General features: G+C 50.3%; 1 protein-coding gene across 1 annotated transcript; it reads left to right on the forward strand.

Annotated features, from left to right (window-relative positions):
* The first annotated feature begins 9,516 nt into the window (after positions 1-9,516).
* Positions 9,517-25,734, forward strand: LOC142570513 (uncharacterized). The gene is made up of 2 exons (XM_075678919.1): positions 9,517-11,196; positions 25,711-25,734. Exons 1-2 carry the CDS (start codon positions 9,517-9,519, stop codon positions 25,732-25,734), a joined length of 1,704 nt encoding a protein of 567 aa, XP_075535034.1.
* Positions 25,735-25,977: the final 243 nt, after the last annotated feature.

A 25,977-nucleotide genomic window follows, 5' to 3' on the forward strand; every position in this document is an offset into this window, starting at 1 on the left:
GACAATAGGGATCCCCCTGCCTCGTACAACGAACTCACAAATTACATTTATCTGCGGAGGCGGAAGTATTCACCACCGCACAGTAAACTGAACAGACCTCAGGCAGTGACACTCAGACTCTTGCAAGTCGGGGCATACCCTAGCCCCGCCCTCTTACACCGGATCTATCCCGAAATGAAAACGTCAAACACTTGTACGCTTTGCTAAGACTTTGTCAACGTAGATCACATGTTCTGGTGGTGCCCCGTGTTACGAGGCGAGGAAGACGTTACGTCGTCCAAGTGGAAGGCTGCCCTACGCAGTCTGGATTTTGAAGCCCAACTATGAGCAGTCCAACCGGCCAGCGACCGGGCGGAGAGGCTAGGTCTTTCTATCCCGACGTGCGAACGGCCCGCTACGTGCTAGTGCACGTTCCGATGGACCTCAATAAAGTTTTTCCATCCATCCAACTGCAATGCCTTAAGTATACTCGAGGGACTGCAGCGCAGCTTAGGCTACCTTGAAAATGAAAATTCAGGCACTCTCTGCCTGTCCTGCGTTGGTTAATTATACAAACTGAGAACTAGTAGCTTCATGAGTACATAAAAGAGAATCTCGCATACCTGCCGCATAAGGAAGACGCCACAAGCCTCACTTGATTTTTGACCTCCCCCGGGAAACAATGATATAATCAATATGTCCCATACTACTAATGATTGAGGCTTCGGAGTCTTTATGGCTATAGTCAAAGTCATACGGTTCCAAAAGACATATTTAACTAAAAAATTTGGGCCCAGCGACCTGTGTCAGTTCACCAAATAGACTGGTCATGTATATTCCTCAAGCAACAAACACCAGTAAATTGATCAAGTGAGTTGAACGCGTAGCATTGAAAAGGGAAATATTGGTACACTCCTTTCCGTGTGCTACAAAGTGCTGTAAGCCTCACTTAGCTTTACTTCATATTACCGCCACTTCACATGAACCGATGGAGAACGGCCTAATTTTCAGAAGCAGTTAAAGAAGCAAGTGATGCTGGTGGAATGTAAACTGCACTGTTAAGTTCTCGTGTTACTGCCGACCGTTACTGTGAAGAAATTCAAAAATTCGATATACCATGAACTACTCGTCGTGAGCAAACAGGTTTTAGCGGGTTGAAATCAAGGTAAATGTTGTAGAAGTCATGTATGTAGCCGGCGTTTGTGAGATTCTTGTTGCATCACGGCAGGTATGATATTCTAACGGGATTTTTATGTGCTATGCTTTTGCGGTTATGCTTTTATTATTCACGTGAGTTATCGCTGCAAAGTGCAGATCCGAGCATGAAAACTCGCAATGAATTTGTCCGACTTCCTTCGGCTGGCAATGTAGCGTCACTTTTGAGAAACATATTGTCGTTGAGTAAATAAGCTCATTGAATAAATTTTCGCCAACGAAGACGTCGCAAAAATATATTTTATACGACCGTCATAAACATACAAGCATAGAGGACGATATCGAACAAACCGTGAGACTGCAGAAGGCGCCTGGACACCGCCCGAACTGCAGCAGACGACAGGCGCGAGGCCGTGCAATTACGTGACGCGAGCGGCGCTCGCAGCGCCCCTGTAGGTCGTTCTTGGGGCTAATAGGAAGTTTCAAGAAATGCGGACACAGAATGCATAGAGGAATGCTTTGCTCTATCAGCAAGTATATTATCGTAGTGCGTTCTTTAGCACAGCGAAAACATATTAGCTGGAATTTCAACGCACTTGGCCACGTATTTAGAGGTCGTGTTTCCCGAAAATGATGCTAGGTATTTTCTATAGCAAGAGAGAGAGAGAGAGAGAGGAGAGTTCAGGAAAGGCAGGGATGTTAACCAGTCAATAGTCTGGTTGGCTACCCTACACTGGGGGATGGGAGAAGGGGAAGAGAAAGAAGGGAGAGAGAAGGTGTAGATACGTGTACGGACAGCACTTCAGTTAGAGTCGCTCGAGCAAACCAGAAGTTCTGAGAAAACACAAAAGTGCCTTCACTGCCTTCTGAGCCGATGATCGGTCGGGACGGTGCTCTAATATGGTCTGTTCACTAAGAGGACGATCATCTAGTTTCCTCAATGTGTTGGACAAAGACTGTCTTTGTGCTTGAAATTGAGGACAATGGCACAATAAGTGGTCAATGTTCTCTTCGCATCCGCAAACATCACATGCAGGAGTATTAGTCATTCCAATTAGTGCTGAGTAGGCATTCGTGAAGGCAACTCCAAGCCATAACCGGCACAGAAGAGACGCTTCACGTCGGTGTAGACCCGCTGGAGGTTTGAGTTGAAGTGACGGGTTTAGTCTTTGCAGTCTTGTGCGCCTTGTATGTGCGGCGTTCCACTCTGCCAAGGAGATCGTGCGTGCTAGAATGCCAAGTTTCTATAGCAAATGGTTCTTCTTTGCGTACTGGCTCACATCCATTCGGCGAATTCCCAGGAAACTTATTAATTACAACGTTAATTATTAGTTAGAAGATCACCTAGCGCGCGAATTCTTCGCCTAGGTTATGAAAGTTTGGCAGCGTAAGAAATCATTCTGTCTGGAGGCACTCCGTAATATATAATCGGAGACACTCCTCGCCTATGTTTGTGCGTTAAAAGATCTCCATCTATAATATGATATGGGGTGAGCTGTCGCCATTTAGAAGAGAGATGTACGAGTTCCACCTCCAAGGAGATATTTTCCGCATCGCTTCTGCCTAGTCGCAAACGTATGATTTACTTGCAGCTTGGATAAATTTGCGGAATCGCAATTTCCGATGCAAAAAGCGGCGTGGTGCTTCGCTCTTGCCTGGAGCACGTTCGGCTGTAGTTGTACAACTACCTGCTCTATGCACGATTCAGTGATTTAAGCACCGGTGGGGCAGCTGCAAACACTAGAAGAGAGAGAGAGAGAAAGAGAGAGAAGAAACTTTATTAATGAATGGTCCGGCACTTTCGTTGTGGTGGCCTCAGGTGGCGGCTCGAAGTCCTTGGATTCGGGCGGCATCTTTGGCTTGCCCGACGGCCCAGAGCGGGTGTGCCAACTCTGAACTTTTGAGAGCCGCCTCCCAGCGGCGGCGACGCCGATGGAGAAGGTCCCCGGCTGCCCCCGCAGCCGGGGCGGCGTCGGGAAGAAGCGAGCTCGAGGCTTCCTGTACTGTGGTAACGGCCGCGATTACGGACGCGTCGCGAACGGATGTGGTCCCATTACCGTGGTTGACTGCACATTCCCAGAGCATGTGTTTCAGCGTTGCTTGCTGTCCGCAAGCTTTACAGGCAGCTGTTGGATATAAACGCGGGTAGCAGTGATGTAGGACCACGGGGCTAGGGTAGGTGTGTGTCTCGAGCAAGCGTAAAGTTACGGCCTCATTCCTGTTTAACTTGTCGTGTGGTGGCGGGAATGTGCGTCTTTGGAGTCTGTAGTGTTGGGTGAGGTCTCTGAACGTGGTCAGGCGATCGCGCTACGCCCATTGTGATTTTTGTTGCCGCATTTCTGTTGTAGTGTCCCGATCAGGCATATCCGATGCCCCGCTCTGGGGCGCGGGGGCGGCGGCCAAATAGTCTGCGGCGGCTCGGCGTGTGAGACCTCGAGCCATGGCGTGGGTCGCCTCGTTGCCCGCGAGCGGGACATCGGTGTGTGCCGGGGTTCAGAGGAGGAAGACCGTAGAATTTTGGGGTTGCGAGGGCGATGAAGAGTCGCCGTCGTCACAAATTTGGAGTATGCGAACCGCTTCCCGCGAGACGCGACCGCGCGCGAGGCCGCGGATTGCCGCCTGCGAGTGTCTTACGGCTTCTTCGGCCGCCTCCGTGTGTCCCGTGGTCACCGTGGCTCGCGAGGCACTTACCGGTGCGGTCTACAACCGCGATCGCGTGTGCGCTTCTCTCTCCTTCATATCGCGCAGCGTCTACGTACACCGCCTCGCTGCTGTTGCCAAACTTCTTCTGAAGGTCTCTTGCTCGTTTGTTGCGTCTCGCCGCGTGGTGCGTCGGGTGCATGTTTTTTGGGAAGCGGCGGGATGATCAGGCGGTCGCGGACCGAGGCCTGAACCGCCATATTTTCTCCATGCTGAGTGTGGTACGCGATTCCGAGTGACTCGAGGATGCATCGACCTGTCTTTGCATTAGATAATCGTTCGTATTACGCAATGTCGTGCGCCTCGATTAACTGGTCAAGTGAGTTGTGAAGCCCGAGCTCCAGAAACTTGTCGGTGCTCGCGTTGAGTGGAACGCCAACCGCCCTCTTAAAAGCCTTTCGTATCATGCATTCGACCTTGTTTTTTTCGCACCCTAACCACTTAAGGAAGGGGACAGCATACGTTATGCGGCTTATCGCGTACGCCTGCACGAGACGGATCGCGCAGTCTTCACGCATACCATTGTGTCTATTCGTGATGCGACGCAAGAGTCAGATCGTGTCATCTACCGAACGACGAAGTCTTCGCACCGCCTCTCCGTTATGGCCATTTGCCTGCAGGTGTAACCCCAGGATTCTAATTTTATCTACGTGCGGTACGGGAGTACCATCTGCCAATATAATACGTATTTTGGAGTATTCCCGTTTTTCGTCGCGCAGGGTTTTACGACCTCTCCTTGTGGGTTTGTAGATTAACAGTTCGGACTTGGTAGCCGAGCACTCGAGGCCCGTTCCACGCAAGTAATTCTGGACCGCATCTACTCCTGCCTGTAGCGTTCGCTCGACGTGACCGTCACATCCATCCCCGTGAACCCAGAGGGTGATGTCATCCGCGTATAGACTGTAGTGTAATCCTTCTACTTCTGTTAATTTCTCGGGTAGACCGAGTAGAACTAAATGAAAGAGTAATGGTGATAGGACGGATCCTTGCGGCGTGCCGGACGGACCCGTCTCAAATTCCGGCGATTCCTCGTCGCCAACGACGATGCATGCACGCGTGCACGCGAGGAAATCTCTAACGTAATTATACTTCTTTGGCCTAGTCCTAATGTTCTAATTGTTTTTAAGATTGCTTCAAGTTTAACGTTGTCAAAGGCCTTTTTAATATCTAAGCCGAGGATTGCCTTAGTGGAGCTGGTAGTGTTGTCTACGATCTGGTGTTTGAGCTGAAGCAATACGTCCTGTGAGGAGAAGCTGCGGCGGAATCCTAGCATGGTGTGCGGGAACGCGTCACGGTCTTCGAGAAAGTCGGTCAAAAAATTTTCTTTAGTCGCAATTAGTTCGTGATCTGCCATGCTCAAAATAGCACGCAGATCGGCCGGAACGACACTTACTGAAAAGTCTTGGTGATACAAGGGTTGGCGTCACCATACCTTTGCCACTCAGAGCCAGCTAATCCGTTCGCGGCGTGCTCTGCGGCCACTGGTGCTGGTTTGTACCGCATAAAAGCAAAGTTCGCTAATTTATGGCATGCTGGAATGAAGTTTTTGGAATCGTAGAACGAAGAACTGAACCAAGTACAGCTGACTCAGTTTTATGCATACTTTTATTAATTATTTCAGCCTCGTTTCAACGACGATTTTAGGCTTTCGAGTTTGAGCAAGGGTTCTTTAAGTATAACTTTAATTAATATTGAATAGCTATTCGTAATTATCTAAATGCTCAAACATAAAGCTGTAGTCTTGTCAACGTAGCTCCGCTTGCATACAGTTCATCTGTTCCGAATAATAGGCCCGGTTTCTTTTTTTCTTAATTCTTTATTGGTTCAGTTTGATTGCATTACGTCGCGCGCAAGCATAATGTGACGCTGACTTTAAAGTTGCTACAAATTTTTAATTCCTTCGCAATCAGTGAGCACTTAACGAAAATAGTATAAAGCTTGCCCGCTTCAATTAAACTTTTTAGGAATTGTGGAAGGTACCGTTATGCACAATTTGTTTTTTCCACAACTTAAAAATAACTTTAAGGTGTCCGCATTAGAAATAGTGAACCCAAAAAAAGTGAAGAAGTTTTCGGCGCATTGCTCTTGTTACACTGTTATTATTTTTCTCATTTCAGTAATGGCACTACGAAGAAGCAGCCGGGGTACGTGCTCAAGATTTCATTCCACAGCACATCCCAATTGATGCAGTTCTTTCAGTAGAACTGTAAATCGTTCAGTGTACCGAGATGCAATATAATAAATTTTTTCTAAAATGTCTTTCAGGAAACTCACCTTCCGGTACGATGTGGTTCGCAAACCTAACGAATATACGAAAGTTAACACCACTCTCATAACCGAGTCAGGTAAGAAAGTCATTATTTTATCGTTACTACAGGCAACAACAGCATCTGGTAGCAACCTCGCTGACGCGTTTTTCAGAGGCCACACAAAGAAAAAGAAAGCAAGAGAGAAGGAAAATTGTGAGAGCCAGGAAACAACGAAACCGAATTATTGCCGTGTAGACTGCGTTTATTCGGTTTTGTAAAGAAACTTCAAAAACATTTCTTTTCATCCGAGTTATCCTACGAACTTAACATTTTGAAGACTGCACAACGGCTTCCATATCAACTTTCTTTTACTCATTATTTAGGATTCTTGGATTTGGGGTATGATAATATTTATATCTGGGAAAGGGGGTGGTGGAAAAAAGCAAAAAAAAAAAAACAACCGATATTTTCTAAATCCATGATCGTGGATAGATCTGGTTTTCCCCGAAACCAATTGGAACTTCTGTCATTCTTGGCTAATTTTGTCATTGGAAAATATCGATAATAACGAGAACTTGTACCTTCCGGTTCATAGTTCATACAAGGTAAAAAAAAAGAACAAATTGATGCACAGGCGCGTTAGCAGCTGTATACGCAGTATTTGTGTATACCCGCACGGTCTTTATGTTATGCGCACATACTTATCGTTATCTTAAAGGAAGAGGCAAGTGTGTGCCCTGCGTAGCGAGCATTTTCCACTCTTTTTCTTACCTTCTTCTTATATTCGTGTAGACACCTAGTAGACACAATGCGGGAACGAAGCCTCGTACGTTGTGCACGTTCATCACTGATGTTTTTTTTTTTCAAAATTATTTTTTTTTGGTATCATGTCTTTCTACAACAGAATGACAAGGCAGCACTGTCAGGACCATCTTTGCAGACTTTTGTCAAAAGGTTGCTGCTGCGGTTACAGTAAAGGTACAGGACAGTGACATTTTCCAGGATTATTACAAGGCAGCTGAAGCACGCACAGTCGTCACATATATCTTAGTTCGGAAATGGTTTTGGGGGACTGGGGACCGTATTTAACCTGATCTCTAAAAAGATGGCTGCTAGCGCGAAGGTAGTCAGAAATCGGGTTTTGCTCATAGACAAAAGGCCCAATATCTATGCCATTAGATTGCGCGACACTGCAGAGAATCTGTGAACCGCTCTCTCTAAACTAACGTGATCACAAGATCAAGCTGCCTAACCGAAAGGTTCAGCGAACTGTCCGTGCTGCCTCTCAGGAAGAGTACCTATAATTGCCTTATTCTTATATGGACTTCACAGAAACTGCAAAAGCCTGTTGCTTTACTTCTTCCTAATTCATCGATGTTATTCTGTCAAAAATATGTTAGTTATTAAATTGACCCAGTGAATACTCAAGCCATCTTTATGATATTTATATCATCACTTCATTCTGGCGAGGATGTCAGTACATGTTACATAGTAGGCTGCGCTGTCAACCACCCGTGATCGGGAGTCTGTCAGAATATTTCCGCGACAACTTGGTCACATTCAAGTTGCGCGCCTTTCGTATTGGACACTGTGCACGCCGTACCGTGGTGTTGCTCAGCAACAGGCAGCGATCTTCGCTGCACGGGTAGCCGGTTGGACCCAGCTCGCATGCGCCACGCGCACGTGGTGTCACGCGAGAAGAAAGAGGATGACGGTTCGAGGCCTCTGTGAAAACGCGACTGCCGGGGATTTCTTCACGACGAAGAAACGAAGACGATTTCTTAACGACGAAGAAGAAGCGCTCGTCCTTAGTCAGAGATCAGCTCCGTGATTGCTAGCCTATTACGCAGTGCTAATTCATCATCATCATCAGCTTGGTTACGCCCACTGCAGGGCAAAGACCTCTCCCACACTTCTCCAACGACCCCGGTCATGTACTAATTGTGGCCATGCCGTCCCTGCAAACTTCTTAATCTCATCCGCCCACCTAACTTTCTGCCGCCCCCTGCTACGCTTCCCTTCCCTTGGGATCCAGTCCGTAACCCTTAATGACCATCGGTTATCTTCCCTCCTCATTACATGTCCTGCCCATGTCCATTTCTTTTTCTTGATTTCAACTAAGATGTCATTAACTCGCGTTTGTTCCCTCACCCAATCTGCTCTTTTCTTATCCCTTAACGTTACACCTATCATTCTTCTTTCCATAGCTCTTTGCGTCCTCCTCAATGTGAGTAGAACCCTTTTCGTAAGCCTCCAGGTTTCTGCCCCGTAGGTGAGTACTGGTACGACACAGCTATTATACACTTTTCTCTTGAGGGATAATGGCAACCTGCTGTTCATGATCTGAGAATGCCTGCCAAACGCACCCCAGCCCATTCTTATTCTTCTGATTATTTCCGTCTCATGATCCGGATCCGCCGTCACTACCTGCCCTAAGTAGATGTATTCCAGTGCCTCGCTGCCTATTGTAAATTGATGTTCTCTTCCGAGACTGTTAAACATTACTTTAGTTTTCTGCAGAAAAATTTTTAGACCCACTCTTCTGCTTTGCCTCTCCAGGTCAGTGAGCATGCATTGCAATTGGTCCCCTGAGTTACTAAGCAAGGCAATATCATCAGCGAATCGCAAGTTACTAAGGTATTCTCCATTAACTTTTATCGCCAATTCTTCCCAATCCAGGTCTCTGAATACCTCCTGTAAACACGCTGTGAATAGCATTGGAGAGATCGTATCTCCCTGCCTGACGCCTTTCTTTATTGGGATTTTGTTGCTTTCTTTATGGAGGACTACGGTGGTTGTGCAGCCGCTATAGATATCTTTCAGTATTTTTACATACGGCTCGTCTACACTCTGATTCCGTAATGCCTCCATGACTGCTGAGGTTTCGACAGAATCAAACGCTTTCTCGTAATCAATGAAAGCTATATATAAGGGTTGGTTATATTCCGCACATTTCTCTATCACCTGATTGATAGTGTGAATATGATCTATTGTTGAGTAGCCTTTACGGAATCCTGCCTGGTCCTTTGCTTGACAGAAGTCTAAGGTGTTCCTGATTCTATTTGCGGTTACCTTAGTAAATAGTTTGTAGGCAACGGACAGTAAGCTGATCGGTCTATAATTTTTCAAGTCTTTGGCGTCCCCTTTCTTATGAATTAGGATTATGTTAGCGTTCTTCCAAGATTCCAGCAGTGCTAATTACCTCGAACCAAAGTTTTGCTTGTAACAATGTGTCCGTCAAGGCGAGCGGCATCGACCGATACCAGCTGACCCCAGAGGTGCGTTTTTCTTTGCCACATTTCGTGACTACTTCTACTGCCGCCGTGAGAAGGATTGCTAGGCTTAGGCGTGTTCCGCGGACATTCGGCCCAACACCGTCGCACCGACAGCGGCCTGCCGTACATCCCGGCGGCTGCCGCTCGTCAGCTCCGAGATGCAGGCGCCCTCTCAAACAACAATGATCTTGGACAACCACTTGTGCGTTCGAGTTCAAGGAAAAGAGATATCACCCGAGGAATACCACAGCGACGCCGGATGGACGCTCGCGGGGGAACGCATGTCGAGGCTGCGCCAGCGGACCCCCGCCAGCGGCAAGCCCGACGGACCCGGCGGGAGTCGAACAAGCACGAGGTCGAAATTCTACAAGAACGTCAGAGCCTCGGCCATCAAGGCAGCACGCATGCCAGCCATGCCACTAGAAGAAAGCAAGATAGTTGTTAGACCCAGAGGGGGACTGCACATCGTCAAGACCGGCACCACCACCGTCGCTGCGGCCATACTCGCTGCGGCCAAGATCGCGAGCGAGGAAAGCGCCGCGGACACCATCTGCCCCAACACACAACAGAACATCATGGTCGTAAGTACATCGAACGAAGACAACGCGGCAACGTACGCTAAAATCCAGGAAATATCTATTCGAGGCAAACCCTACGAGGTCAGCGCATATCGCACGGCACTTCACGACACCGTAAAGGGCGTCATCAGAGGCATGCCCATCGACGCGAGCGCCGAAGAGCTCGATAGAAACATCGTCAACGAGAGGAACCCGCTAGCAGTGGCCGCAAAAAGGATTGGAAGCACGACCACTGTGATTGTGGTGTTCCAGGGGCCCAAGGTACCGAACTTCGTCCGATACGGAGTCACCCTGATACCGTGCCGCCTCTACAAGAAACAGATCGACGTCTGCCAGCAGTGCGGCCGAGTGGGACACCGCAAGGACGTGTGCCCAACCCCTACAATCAAGACGTGCCTGGCCTGCGGACTCGCGAACCCTACAGAAGACCATCGCTGTATCCCGAAATGTCAGTTGTGCGGAGACGGACACCTGACCGGAGACCGAACGTGCAAGGCGAAATACAAGATCCCCTACGTAGTGCGCAAGCGACAATGGGAGCGCCGACAGGCCGAACACCAGCTGCTGTCGGAGAGCGATTTCCCGCCACTCGACAAGCCGGCAGATGCGCGAAAGTCAAGGACCCCATTGGAAAACCGCGCGCCCAAATTCAGAGACAGCAGCTGCTGCAAGAGAAGCCTCAGCAGGAAAACATCACCATCACGTGAGCGAGTGAGCTGGGTCGACGCAGCGAAAGGAAACATTATAAGGAACGCGCAGAAAATCACCGAAACCACGATGAAAGAAGATATGAATAAGATGCGGGAGGCAAATGAGATCCTAAGACAAGAAAACGCGGCGTTGCGAGTGACCATCAACAACCTCACGAAAGAGATCGCCGAGATCCGTCAGTTGCTGCTATGCAACAACGAGCCTCTACAGAGACCCACGCCAAGCACAAGCAAGACCGAGGAAACGACAACGAACATCCAGGAGAAAGCCATAGAGGAACCGGCACCGAAGAAGCGAGCCGTCGAGGCCACGTGCACGCAAACAGAAAACGATCGCATCGACAGCCTCGAAGCGAAATTCGAAGCGACATTCAGCAAGCTCGAACAGCTAATCACGACAAACATCGCAGCAGTGACAGCACTGAAGCAAACAATGGAGACCTACCAAGCCGAGAACAGGAACAGAGTCGCCCGCATCGAAAGGACCCCACAGCCGATGGTAAGCCACCCGACGTTTGCGCCCCTCTTCACGCAACATCCACCCAACCAGGCAGCCCCGTACACGCCAACGCAATCATGGCCGCCAACGCAACACCAGCAGCAGCAGGTGTAACCGCGTGGCAGTGGAACTGTCGCGGCTTCGGAAGGAAGAAGGCAGTCATCCAACAGCACATCGTACATTCCCCGCAAGCAAGACGTTATACTACTACAAGAAACATTAACCAACGCACCGTCCCTCCCCGGCTACAGAGTGTACAAGGGACCGCCCGACGGCAGAGGCCTGTGCACCCTGGTCAGGAAGGGACTCACGTTCGTCGAACATGAGCTGCAAAGCAACATCAAGATCGAGCACACACTCACCGAAATCATCCCGGGCAAGACGAGAAAAGGAAGCATATTTCTGCTCAACGTCTACAGCAACCCATCTCAGAGAAAACAGAGATTCAAGACATTACTGCACAGAGCCAGCACCGCAGCGGGCCGCAACACGCTGATCGCGTGCGGAGACTTCAACGCGATGAACCCTGCCTGGGGCTATAACAAGTACGCAGCAAAGGGCCGCGACCTGTACCAAGACGCCAGGGAACTCGACTTCACCCTCATCACGGACCCGACACATCCGACGAGAATTGGTAACTCCGTGTCCCGGGACACCACTCCGGACCTGACGTTCGTCAAGAACGACATCCGGGGCGCGATCACCTGGAGAAACACGGGGATCGACCTAGGCAGCGACCACACCATCGTGGAAATCGGCATACCGGAACACAACGACACCAGCATCAAAACACACAGATGGATAGACTGGGATGCCTTTCGAGACGCCAGAAGCCAGAAGAGCGACGGTGACGACGAGATCGAAGACATCGACTCGTAGACGGCCGAAATCACCGAGAGCGTACGCGACGCGACCAAAGACATTGAAACGGGCGCGGAGATCGACAAAGTATACAGCCGGCTTGCGCATCTCATCGAGGCCAAACAGTCAATACTCAATCGCTGGAAGAAACAACGGCTTAACCGCAGACTGAGAAAGAAGGTGGCGGAGCTGAACCGAGCGATCGAGGATCACTGCCGCGCTCTCTGCACGCAACAGTGGAACGAGATCTGCAACGCGGAAGACGGGCAGATGCATAGCGGGAAGACGTTGAACCTACTGAGGCACCTGCTCGACGAAACCAAGACCAAGTCGCACCAAAGGGACAGACTCGCCAGGCTCATACATCGGGCGGTCTCAGCACACGGCGTCGACGAAGTCACCAGGCGCATTAACGACAAATACCTGCCGACTACACCTACCGAACAACACGCGCCGTACAGCGGCCTGCCTAACGCGAAGCTCGATCGTGACATCGACGTCGAGGAGGTACGCGCGGCCCTGCACGACCTCAACAGCCGGTCGGCAGCCGGCCCGGACCTCGTCACGAACAAGGCGCTCAAGAACCTCGATGACGGCTCGATTGAAAAGCTCGCAAAATACTACAAGTGCTGGAGAGCGGGCGCGCTGCCAAAGCTGTGGAAGACAGCCAAGACCATCCTGATCCCCAAGCCGGCGAAGCCGCCGGACACGGATAACCTCCGGCCCATCTCGCTCACGTCCTGCTCAACAGGTGGCAAGACTACCTGGAACGAGAAGGGCTGTACCCGGCCACTTTGATCGGCTTCAGACAGCACCTCAGCACGCAGGACGCGATGCTGCAGCTCAAACACCAAATCATCGATGATGGCGGCAGCGCCCGCGACAACAAAGTAATCCTAGGGCTCGACCTGCAGAGCGCCTTCGATAAGGTGAAACACTCGGCGATTCTGTCCCAAGTCTCCAAGCTCAACATGGGAGAAAGATCCTGCAACTACATCAAGGACTTCCTCACGGACAGGACCGTCGAGCTACGAGCAGGCGACCTACAGACGCAAGAGAAGAAGCTCGGGAGCACCGGCACACCGCAGGGATCGGTGATTTCGCCAATGCTGTTCAACCTGGTAATGATCGGAATGGCCGAAAAGCTCGGGCACATCGAAGACGTCAGGCACACCATCTACGCGGACGATATCACGATATGGGTGACCGGTGGCAGCGACGCCCACATCGAGGGCGCGCTGCAAGCCGCCGTCGACGCAATAGAAGACCAGCTGGAAGGCACCGGACTGAGATGTTCGCCGAGCAAATCGGAGCTTCTCATACTCCCACCTACCAAAAACAGCAGAGGCAAGACCAGACAACGCGAAAACGAAAAAATCAGAATCGTCACCAAATCCGGCAACGTGATCCCAGAGGTCGGCAAAATTAGGATCCTAGGCATGGTCATCGAAAAGCACGGAAGAAACGGCGAAACCATCACCCGTCTCAAGGCAAAAGCAGCCAACGCGATTCGACTCCTCAAACGAGTCACCTCACGAAAGGCTGGCATGAGAGAGGAGAGCCTAATTAGGCTCGTCCAATCCTTCGTCATCAGCCACGTCGTGTACGTTGCAGCCTACCACAGATGGCTGCAACACGAACGAAACAAAATCAACGTGCTCATCAGAAGAGCGTACAAGACGGCGCTGGGCCTGTTCGAGTCCACAAGCACGACCCGCTTGTAACAACTCGGGCTACACAATACGCTCGAAGAAATAGCCGAAGCGCAACGGACCTCTCAACTGGAGCGACTGTCCCTGACCAAAGCCGGGAGGAAGATACTGGACGATCTGGGAATTAGACGCTCGAACGAGGTGGAGATGAAGCTCCCCGTCCCCGAAGAGGTCCGACGCCAGACCAGAATCGACCCCATACCGAAGAACATGAATCCCGAGTTCAACAAAGAAAGAAGAGCGGCGAGGGCCAAGGCTCTCCTCGACCAGCATGCCAACGACGAACACGCGCGGTACGTGGACGCGGCCGAATACCAACGGAACGCCTTCGCAGCGGTCGTCATAGAGGCGTCAACCGGCGCCACGAGGACGGCAGCGAGCGTGAGAAGCGCCGGAGCGGAACAAGCGGAGGAGGTAGCCATCGCCCTGGCCATCGCCGACGCAGACTGCCACACGGTGCGGAGTGACTCAAGACAGGCAGTGCGAAACTTCGCCAAAGGGCAAATCTGCAGGGAGGCTGAGCGCGTACTGCGAGTGGTAAAACTAGAAGAACGAAAAGTACGACTCAAGTGGTTCCCGGCGCACGCGGGCGATGCGTCGGAACGCAATGAGAACCATAATGAGACGGCACACGCAGCGGCGCGAGCGCTAACCAACCGCGCCCCGGCGACAGACCGTCCGACGTGGTTCGGAACCAAGGACCGCATGACGGATTACAATGAAATCACGAAGGCCTACCGCCTGGCTCGCAGGACTCTCCCACACCCGCACCCGAGACTGAATTGAGCGAAGGCGGTAGTACTGAGACAGCTCCAGACCGGATCGCTACCGAGCCCGAAACTGATGAATCGCATGTACCCCGAGACATATCCGACAGATATGTGCAGAGTCTGCCGGAGGGAGACCGCAGACTGCACGCACATATTGTGGGACTGCATTAAATATCCAGAAGACGCTAAATCAAGAACACTCCCACCGCGGCTCGAGGCAGCCGCGAAGAGATACGACCGAGACGATCAGCTCTGGGCCGTCCAGCAGATCCTCGAGGCGCTCGAAAGGCACGGACCCAGCGAGCCGGCAACGGCGAGCGGAGACCAGCGCCGAGTAACGGCAACTTCGAGGATGACGTAGGCCCTCGTCGGGGTGCACGAGCGCCCAACTGCAGGCATAAATAATGTTTCTCCAATCCAATCCAATCCAATCACGACCGCAGTGACTTTTACTTGTGGGCACTAGTTCGCCCTTATTAAATATCGTTGTTTTGCTTACACCGTTACATTTCTGGTGGAGGTGCGGGGTATGAGTCGAAGCCCCACGAACGGAAGTCACAGTACGCAGTGCACCTCGTCTGCTGGAACCACCGGCTGCCTATCCGCCTTCAGCACGTAGTGCACCTCGTTTTGTGGAACAAAGGCCCCGGGAAAGTGACGTCTGGCGTGACCACGAGCGCAGGCCTCTGTGTTTTCACTGCGGAGAAGCGGGTCACCTGTATAGGTTCTGCCCGAAGCGTCAAGCTGGATTAAGGGGTCTTCCCTTAAGCGTACCATGCCCCGAAACGGTGAACGGCCAGCGGAGATCGAAGAATACTTGTCCACACGCCAAAGCCCCATTACTCCTCGCCAACATCAACCACTGTCACCGTCGCCCATGCGCTACCGATCGCCTAGCCCATGCGCGTCTCCAATCTTGCCTAGGCGTCATTCACCAAGCCCACACCAGGAAAACTGAAGCAAGCGACATGTGGAGGTGAGGCCGCTGATAATCAGAGTTACGAAGATCCTCGAACGCGGTTCCAGTGCGGTGATAATTCCAGTAGACAGGTGCAGGAACGAAACGATTACGTCAGGTTTGCGGTTGATAATAGACGGATGCGAGCTGAATGCCTTAGTCGACACCGGCGCTGATTATTCGGTAATAAGCTTCAAGATGGCGAAGCACCTGAAAAAAGTTGTGACGCAGTGGACTTGTCCGCAGATACGCACGACAGGCGGTCATCTTATTACGCCTCTTGGCCGATGCACCGCAAGGCTTACGATAAAAGGCTTCACTTACGTTTCTGACTTTATTGTACTGCCAGAATGTTCACGGGAACTTATAGTGCGAATGGATTTTCTACACGCTAACGGCGCCATAATTAACCTACGTAGGTCCAGTGTGTCTTTCTCGACAAAACAAGCTATACCTGTGGAAGAATCGGAGGAGCGACGTCTCGCTGCACTGCGCGTCGTTGATGATGATGTAACTGTGCCGCCACGCTGCAGTATAATGGTTCTTGTGGAGAATGAAAGATTTTACGACCGCGAAGGCATAGCGGATGGAAACAGAGCTCCTTTTCAACAAAGGTATTTGCGTGGCTCGGGGTCTTGTTCACTTAAGTGATGGCCGTGAAAATGTCGCACTTACGAATTTCGGAAATGAATTCCAACTCATCGCACAAGGAACAGCTATTGCCTATTTCCACTAGTTCTGTGTAGCGACCGAATTATGCAGCCTAACGACAACGTCCACTGCCCTGCCAGGAACCTGCAGTGTCAACAGATAAATTACCGTCAACGCGACACTCCCGGAAGCCCAATAGAAATAGATATATACCCTGCTAAAGGATTTTTCTGACTGTTTCTCCACTTCCTCGAAGGTACTGCGCACGTCTGTTGCAAAGCACAGAATCATAACAGAGGACGCCACAAGACCGGTATGCCAGCACCCGTATCGAGTTTCACCAGAAGAAATGGAGATCATCAAGAAGCAAGTAGAGGAGATGCTTTCAGATGACATTATCAGCCTTCCAACAGTCCATGGGCGTCTCCCGTAGTGCTCGTTAAGAAAAAAGATAACACTTCGATTCTGCGTCGACTACCGTAAATTGAACAGCGTAACTAAGCGGGATGTATACCCCCTTCCGCGTATCGATGATACGTTAGATCGGCTCCGATGTGCAAAGTTTTTCACCACCGCACAACTCCCTTAGCAGAGAGGACTCTGTGGCGTGGAGGCAGCTACAAACGGGCTCGTACCCGAACCTAAACGTACTCAGCAAAATTTATCCCACACAATACAATGACAAATGCCCCTGGTGCCACGAAACGCCCACGCTGTATCACATAACGTGGGCATGCCAGAAGATAGACGTGGTACCCGTTATACCAAACCCGAGTGCGGAGCAATGGGAGGGAGTGCTCTCCAGCGATCGCCAGGTCGACCAAGAAGGTCTGATTCGGCGAGCACAACTGGCAGCAGCATCCAGCGGAGCCCTGGACTAAGGGCAACCGACCGTTGTGCTAGAAGATGGACGATTCCATCTGAAGACCGCAGAAGACCAGTGAAACTAGAGCTGATAAAGTTTTTCACTTACTCACACTCCTCCCTGGATCTCAAGAGTGGATATTGGCAAATAGAGGTGGATGAGCGGGACCGTGAAAAGACAGCATTCGTAACACCTGATGGTCTCTACGAATTTAAAGCGCTTCCATTCGGCCTCTGTTCCGCACCTGCAACGTTCCAGCGAATGATAGACACTGTGGTCGCAGGATTGAAATGGCAGTCGTACTTAGTGTATTTTGATTATGAGGTCGTATTTTCCACCACATTTGACCAACATCTAGAGCGCCTGTCGCTAATACTAGGAGGTATTCGCGCAACAGACTTGACAATTAAGCCGGAAAATGTGAATTCGGCTTCGATGAACTTCGGTTTCTCGGACGCGTCATCAGTGCTGAAGGCGTTCGGCCAGATCCCGAAAAGACAACAGCTGTTGCGAGGTTCCCGACGCCCACAGACAAAAAGTCAGTGCGACGTTTTTGGAGTTTATGCGCATACTACAGAAGATTTGTGGAAAACTTTTCAAAGATTGCTGAGCCCCTAACAATACTAACAAGAGAAGATCAACCGCTCATGTGGGAAAACGAACAACAAGACGCCTTTGGCGAGTTAAGGAAACGCCTGCAAGCTTCTCCAATCCTTGCCATTTTGATGAGACAGCCGACACTGAAGTTCATACCGATGCGAGTAACGTCGGCCTCAGTGCAATACTAGTACAGTGGAAGAACGGCCAGGAGAAAGTAATAGCTTATGCCAGCCGTAAGATCTCTAAAGCAGAGCCAAACTACTCAGCAACCGAGAAAGAGTGTCTTGCAGTCATTTGCGCAATATGTAAATTTTGGCCCTACCTCTATGGTAGACCATTCAGAGCAGTCAGTGATTGCTATTCGCTTTGCTGGCTAGCAAATCTCAAGGATCCATCCGGACGACTAGCAAGACGGAGCCTTAGGCTTCAAGAGTATGATATTACTGTCGTATACCGATCCGGGAGGAAACACAGCGATGCCAACTGCTTCTCACGCGCCGCACCACTCGAGACAACTGTGTCAGCAGAAGAGTATTTCCCGTTCCTTGGCATTGTTGACGCGTCGCAACTCGCTCAAGAACAACGAGATGACCCGGAATTGCTTCCACTTATACAGCGCCTGGAGGGACTCGACGTTCAACTCCCTCGTATTTTCTCTAGAGGGCTATCCTCGTTCTGTCTGCGAGGAAATGTCATCTACAAGAGAAACTTGGAGAACAGCGAGACAAAGTTGTTACTTGTCGTACCCACAGCTATGTGAGAAGAAATTTTGCATGCATGTCACGATGAACGGACATCTGGATACATGGGCGTGAGCCGTACATTCGCCAGGATTCGTCTGAAATACTACTGACCTAAGTTATTAGCAACAGTGCAGCACTATGTCAAGACTTATCGCGAGCGTCAAAGGCGCAAGACTCCATCCGTAAAACCGGCAAGCCTCCTCCAGCCAATAGAGCCACCAAAAGCCCCATTCCACAAGTCGGTATGGACCTCCTGGGACCCTTCCCAACATCATCTTTAGGCAAAAAGTGGATAGTTGTGGCCACGGACTATCTGACCCGTTACGCAGAAACTGATTCCCTGTACAGTGCAACGGCTGTCGAAGTTGCTAAATTCTTTGTCAACAATATCTTGCTCAGGTATGGTGCCCCCACAGTTGTTATTACCGATCGTGGAACAGCCTTTACTGCGGACCTAATGAAATGCTTGTTGCAAATGACACATAGTGATCATATGAGAACTGCGGCGTACCACCCTCAGACAAACGGTTTAACGGAACGCCTCAACAGAACACTGACTGACATGCTTTCGATGTATGTCGACGTTGAACATACGCTGTGGGACGAAATTTCGCCATACAACACCTTCGCATATAATACGACCGCTCAAGAAACAACATGAGTCGCTCCCTTTGAACTTGTATTTGGCCGAGCAATAACCACAACTTTGGATGCCATGTTGCCGTTAGATGAAGAAAGCAATAACTCATCTCACCTCGATGATTTCTTGCAAAGAGCCGAGGAGGCACGACAGATGGCAAGGTACCGAATGCGCCGCCAACAACGCATCGAATCCAGCCGGTACAACCAGCGCCGTAGTGAAGCTCATTATCAGCCCGGTGACAAGGTGGGGGTATGGACCCCAGTGCGACGCCGTGGACTGTCTGAAAAGCCTCTGCGCCGATACTTCGGCCCTTACGAAATACTTCATCATATAAGCGACGTTACTTACGAAGTAAAATCCGCTAGACACGAGAGCCCACCGAAGTTGTGCATGTTGTCCGCATGAAACCCTACCAGGAAAGGTCATGAACAAAAAAAAAAGTGACAGCAACCCCTACTTCCTCTCACGCATCGGGTCCATGCGGTAAGGAGGGGGATAGTGCCGCGACAACTTGGTCACGTTCAAGTTGCACGCCCTTCGTATTGGACACTGTGCACGCCGAACCGTGGTGTTGTTCAGCAACAGCAGCGATCTTCGTGGCACGGGTTGGGCCCAGCTCGCATTCGTCACGCGCACAGGGTGTCACGCGAGAAGAAAGAGGAAGACGGTTCGAGGCCAGTTTGAGAACGCGACTGCCAGGGATTTCTTCTAGACTGCAGTGACTTTTACTTGTGGGCACAAGTTCGCCCTTAATAAATATCGTTGTCTTATTAACATCGTTACAATATTGAAAGGAGCTACTACATGGTCGCCTGGAATTTGGGAGTCTTATATTACAGTAAATCGCATACGGGTCATACCACCTATTCTAGAAATTACCGTTTGCTTATTACAGCGTAAGCTGGACTCACTCCAATGGGCTACCTTCAATGGTCAGGCGGCGCAGCGATCGGCTCAGCCGTCAGCGCCACCTTGTCAGTACCGCGAAACACCGAGGCGGTCACTGCTGCGGAGGCATGCTTTTGCGGCGCTCGTTTGAAACCTGTCGGACGTTCTAAATTGCGGTTTTAAGGCAATCGAAAACATCGAGGACCATTTCGGACCACCGACGCTTGAGAAAGGACGTCAAATTTACGACTACAACCATGTATATCGTGTCAAAGAAGTAAACAGCACGGACATCACAGCGATGATCTCAATTTAGTTGATGGTGTATTAGGTGCCAGAACCACGATCTGATGAGGAAGCACGCTTTGGTGGGGGACTCCTGAATAATTTGGACCACCTGGGGTTTTCCAACGCGGACCTAAATCTAATTACTCGGGTGTTTTGGTGTTTCGATCCCATCGAAATTCGGCCGCCGTGGCCAGGATTTAATCCCGCGACCTCGTGTTTAGCAGTCCAACACTATAGCCACTAAGCAACCACCGCAGGTTGCGAAGTGTTTGTCACAACAAAGCAAGCATGCTTACGACGTCGAACCCAAAGTGAGTTAACCAATCATTATTTTATGCCACTTATGTGAGCAAATACGGCCGTCGACGCGTTTCAACTGTCATTTGTCACTTCATTACTTGGAGCGTGCCTTGCACTTCACAATTGTAGAGGTTTTGGCGAATTGGCAGGTAAGTGCTTTTTTCTCCGTTGACAAATTGCCTCGAGCATATTCTGGTATTGTCGTTCGGGCTCGAATGTGAGAGGGCATTATCGCTGAAGCATCATAGACAGCAATTAGCTGAGATTAATCAACGCGAAGACTGAACAAATATGCGCTAGCGTACGCGAGATAAATGCTAATTTCGGAACACTCGACCTGTACTGCACTGTACTCCAACCTGAATTCTGTTGTTCTAAGCGCGAGAAAGCATCGGCACGAGTTAACTCGGCTTCAGCATTTGCCTCTTGATCTTGGCGCAGGAAGAAGCGCAGTACGTACAAAGCTCCAGCACGGAGCGCTTAAGAAGCTATAGATTTGACGCGTAACAACCAATGCGAGTTTGTTCTGGAGCAAGACGAGCTAAACAACTATCTAAACGCTCCGTTTAAGCGCCCTGTCCTCTGCTCTTTACTCGCTCGTCATGTGTTGCGCTGTACCTGTTTTTTATTCTAAGGAAACAACCAGCCCCATTGAACAAACGGCATGGACGCCCGCACGCCAAGTTTCATCCTAGACGCCAGCGCTCGTTTCTCCCCTGGCGGAACGATTTCACCTCCTACGGGTGTAGGTTTCCGCCGCCGCTTCCTTTCACGATCGCACCCGCGTTCAGTTCGCGCTGCGCTCGAAACGTCTCGTTTGCGACGCGTCGCCTCTTCGGATGACCGGAAATTATGATTGTGTTGTTAACTCTCACGACAGCAATGTAAACACGAAAAGGTTGATGCCACCAGTGAAATTCTGCCGATTCACAAATAAAATGGTACAAAAAAGTCAGACGACAGACATGGATACTGCGGTGCGCCGAACGAAGTAAACAACTGCCAAACGGAGCGAGCTCGTTCATTGATCACTCCTGAGTGTACGCCGGTTTTTATATGCAAGCCACATGAATTTAATAATTGCTCGGTATATAACCCTTTTATTCATATAAAGACTTTCATTTGTTCAACCAGCGCTTGTCCTGTCTTCTTTCTCGTGTTTCGTTTGTGTGTGCGCTGCCCAATAATGGAAACCAATTCTGTTGTATGCACTAACAGTGACCGAGGTTCACGCGTGCCGAGAAATTGAATATGTGCACGATGCATTGAACATGACCGGAGTTCATTCCTGCATCACCACTGCACCGATCGATCGAGTTACTGGACGATACACGCCCGCGTCTTGATCGCGCCGGCATTGCTGAAGCAGCAAAGATTACTAATCCTTTCAACTTCTGTCCCTTGAGCACTGTTAAAAAATGGCCAGGCTATTTACGTTGCTGCCTCTATTCTATATTGTAGGGGACGTACTATAGTCGGATACAACTTTAGAAAAAAGGGGAGGCCCCGCCCAGATGACCGAAGCGGCGAAGTCACCGGCGGCCGTCCTGCGCATGACGTCGGTCCAGAGTGCGCGCCCATTGGTGGATGCTCGTGTGCATCCGCCTCGGAGGAGTAAACGCCCCCTTTTTTCTAAAGTTGTATCCGACTATAGTTAAAGTTGTGTGCGCATGTCGTGCTTGTGCTATGCAGCGATATATTTTGTTTATTTCTGCACAGTGTCGATGGAAGTCCGTTGTCGCCATCAGAGACAACACGGATTTGTAGCAAACCTTTTGTGAGAAACTGCGAAAATGACTTTAGCCCGTATGCGCCGCACCGTATGTGCCGACTATTTTTCCGACGGCACATACGATGTCGTTTCCTATTACCTGCTCAGCGTCACTTACATGGCTAAGCAGACGCTGCCCTTTCGCCGCATTGCAGCCATAAAAATATTCGTCAAGCCTACCAATCTTCTTAAAGGCAAATAGAAGCGTGTACAGTCTGTTTCGCACTTAGGGGAAAACTCGGAACGTATTGCATATCGCGATGCGGTAAGCAATGGAGTCGTGCGGCGGCGGCATCTCGAGCAGGCGCAGACGCTCGAGGAACGGAGTCGTGATCTGCGTCGTCTGCTACGGCGGCGCGCGATGGCCGCATTGTTGGGAAACGTGCTACTGTCAGGCGCAGTGCATCGATTTCATCGGTACTGCGGGAACTGACCTGATATTCTTTACTAAACATTGTGCGACGCCAAACTCTGAGCCTTCATTGCCGATAATGGAGTTCCACAAACTTCTTTTGACAGCATGCTTCGTTTGTTCTTTCGAAAGGCCGGGGTACTGAGCGCGTGCACGTATACTTGTGTGTGCTACCGTAATAAGCAGCGACAAGACGCACCATGGTGTGCGCGCAACGTGCTCGGTCTTTATTTGACTCGAAAGGAAAACAAAGCACTCAACAATGATAACTATGGGGGTTGAATACGATGAAACAAACGGATATGATTAAAGGAATGTTTTAGGTTAAGACAATGAGCTGGAAGTGATTTTTCTCGACAATCAATCACTACACCCGACAGACCCTGGCCACCGGCGGGGAATTGGACACGTCACGCTCCGAACTTCAGTTAGTATCTCGTCATGTCCCCAGCGGCAGCGATGACAGCGCTCATCCTGGAAGGCAGTGAAGTGTAGAGTGACTTGATCAGGGATGTGTTCATTCGCAGCACGTCTCAGTCGCTGACGATGGTGGATCGAAGCCTATCCTCGGGCGACTGATAGAGGGCATCGTGCGCCAGAGATACTTTCAATGAGCCCCAGACATTTTAAATGATGTCGGCGCCCGGGGCTTGAGGCGGCTACTCCAAGAGATTGACGGCGTGCTCTTCCAGCTGTTCTTGCACAACACGATCAGTGTGGATCGGCAGCCTATCGTGTTAGAATATAAAGTCGCCTTCAAGGAACGGGCCGTCAAGAATGTATGAACTCAGTACGTCGTCTGTGACTGCCCTGCACCTTTCAGCGATGAACTTACCTTCGAGGCGTACCAGTGGGCGTCGCACAACGCTTAGTAAAGAATACCGGCTCATTTCACGCAGTAACGATGAGATCGGCGCACTGCAACTGATAGCCGAACGCTTCCCGACAATGCGGCCAGCGCGCGCCGCCGTAGCAGACGACGCCGTTCGAGATCTCGCCCCTCGAGCACCTGCGCGAGCTGCTGCTGCCGCCTGAATCAAGCGCTCGCCGCATCGCGATGCAATGCACTCCGAGTTTTCCCCTAAATGTGAAACAGACTGTACATCACCCTTCGAATGAAGCGTCCAAGCACACACACGTAGGCACACACCGCGCGCGGTACGAAACGTGCCCAAACACGCTCAGTGCAAGAGGCAATCAAGGCGGTGCGAACTGAAGTCCCTATAACGTTTCCGCCGACCAAGAAAGCGGCGGTGGCGCGTGGATGGAGGGGCTTTAGCTTTAGTGCGAACGAGAGATGGGAGAGGCGTACCACCCGCTAGTTGAATTTTGCCCCGCATGCGGCGCTCTCAACGTTCTCGGTGCCCATTCACACGAGACGGGAAATCGTACGTGATACCGAGCCTCGCTCAGTGTCGTGGCACCATCTAGTTCAGGCGACTGCAAACACACCCTTTCACGCACCGTAAATGTTACATAAAATTTTTATACATAACCTTTAGATCTTTTTGAAAACGATATCGAATTGATTTTACACATTGTCAATACGTACGTGCTACCTGTAAATGCTTGTTCTTGCACCATATTTAGTGTATTTTTAGCATTACAAGATGGCGCACATGGCGCAACATGGCGGCACCTTTACGCTTGTCACTTGTCACTTGCTTCGCTCAGCTTTTTCTCCAGAGTCAGTACAGACCGTTTTATTGAGGGCGATGCCATTTTGCAATCACAGCGTCGTCTACCGTCCGGCGCCCTGCTCGTATGTGGCATCGCGTTGGACAGTACACGGAGAACGTGCTGTTGACGAGTGGCAAGCTTTCGCGTTTTCCTGAGAGGTGTCAACAAGTTTTTGCAATTGGGAAACTTAGTGTGTCGTTGCTAAGCTTTGAGCTAGCATATAGTCCCCATATCGAACGGCGACGGGTCTGAGGCGCTTGTACAGCTCTGCCCGCGATTGCAGCAGGAGGCGAGTGAACTCTGAACATTGCCGATAGGCTACATATGTGCAACGTGTTATTACTGTATATCTAACTTTTCACTCTAGTAAGGTATCAATCACTGAGGTGGCAACAATCAGAGCTGTCTCCATGCTGCAGGCGGTGTGCCGCACCAGCGTACATCCCAATTCATGTAACTAGAGAAGCTCCGGAGAAACATGTTTTGCATACATTTATTCGCTACTACTACCAGCTCCTAAAATTTTCGTGGTACAATTTTCTAAGCATTGCTTATCTGGAAACGGGGCATCGAGCTTTACAAAGTAAAGAACTGTAAAATAAGTCGACGAGAAGGGTTGTTCAAATGGATAAAACGACCTGATGTCAGGGCCGTGAATATGTCACGATCAACCAGCCGCACGCGACGTGTTGCACAAGCACCACTTTCTTCGACCAACTTTTCCTCTAAAGTCGGCATACTAACGCTGTGCTTTTAGAGGCATCCTATCGCGCGAGGTGTCGTGTGTGCAGCTACGTAGTTGCATGCACTAGTTGCAGTTGCACACTGTAGCCGCAGGCGTCACGCCATGTCAACTGAGCGCACTGACTACGTGGCTCGGCTAGCTTTTATAACGTCGATAGAATTGCGCAGGCTGAGACTACCATGTCTCTTCGACCCACGTAATTGCGCCTCCTCGCAAAGCGCGGACTGCCGCTAAGAAGCGAAGAAAGCTACGCACGCGTCTACAGCCGGGTAGCGTCGGTCTTAACAAACCACTGTGCAGAGAGCCGCACAAGCCGCAGCTCGCTGCCGTAGGACACTGCCACGTCCTACGCGTCGTATTTTTCCCATCCCAAACCATATATGACTGTATAACGATGTATATGTGGACATTACACAACTTACTTAATGATCAGTATTGCAGTAGACATCATCAAACAGTTTACGATGACCTACGAGGAGGCAGCTTCTGCAGCTCACGCTGTGACTGTGCTGCGTGCTTTTTTTTTCGATACTTGAGGCTTTACTTGATGCGTAAGGTACACGCACTTGAACGGGCTGATCGTGGCACACCAGTTCTCCATGATTATGAAATCGATGAGTACAGCACTAGAGAAAAATGAAGTTTTCAAACACCCCTGTTATCATTTGCCTTGTGCAGACGGCCATCGTTTACCACTTGTGAGCTGGAACGCAGAAGTATAAACGTATAAGTATAAAACGTAGATACACACACGAAACCCACTTATTCCCGCTGACGAATAACTTTCTCACATACCAGCATCTGTCGGAATAAAGAATTGTGCTTCACACCATTGACATGATTCTTCAGCAGAAGGTCTTGCAAGCATTACTGTGCTTTCTGCGGTCCACCGGCCTCTGCGAACGCCATTATAATTGCAAGGCGCCTCCTGTTTATTAAAGCGAA

Source organism: Dermacentor variabilis, chromosome 1, assembly GCF_050947875.1.
Source record: "Dermacentor variabilis isolate Ectoservices chromosome 1, ASM5094787v1, whole genome shotgun sequence".
Taxonomy (NCBI): Eukaryota; Metazoa; Arthropoda; class Arachnida; order Ixodida; family Ixodidae; genus Dermacentor; species Dermacentor variabilis.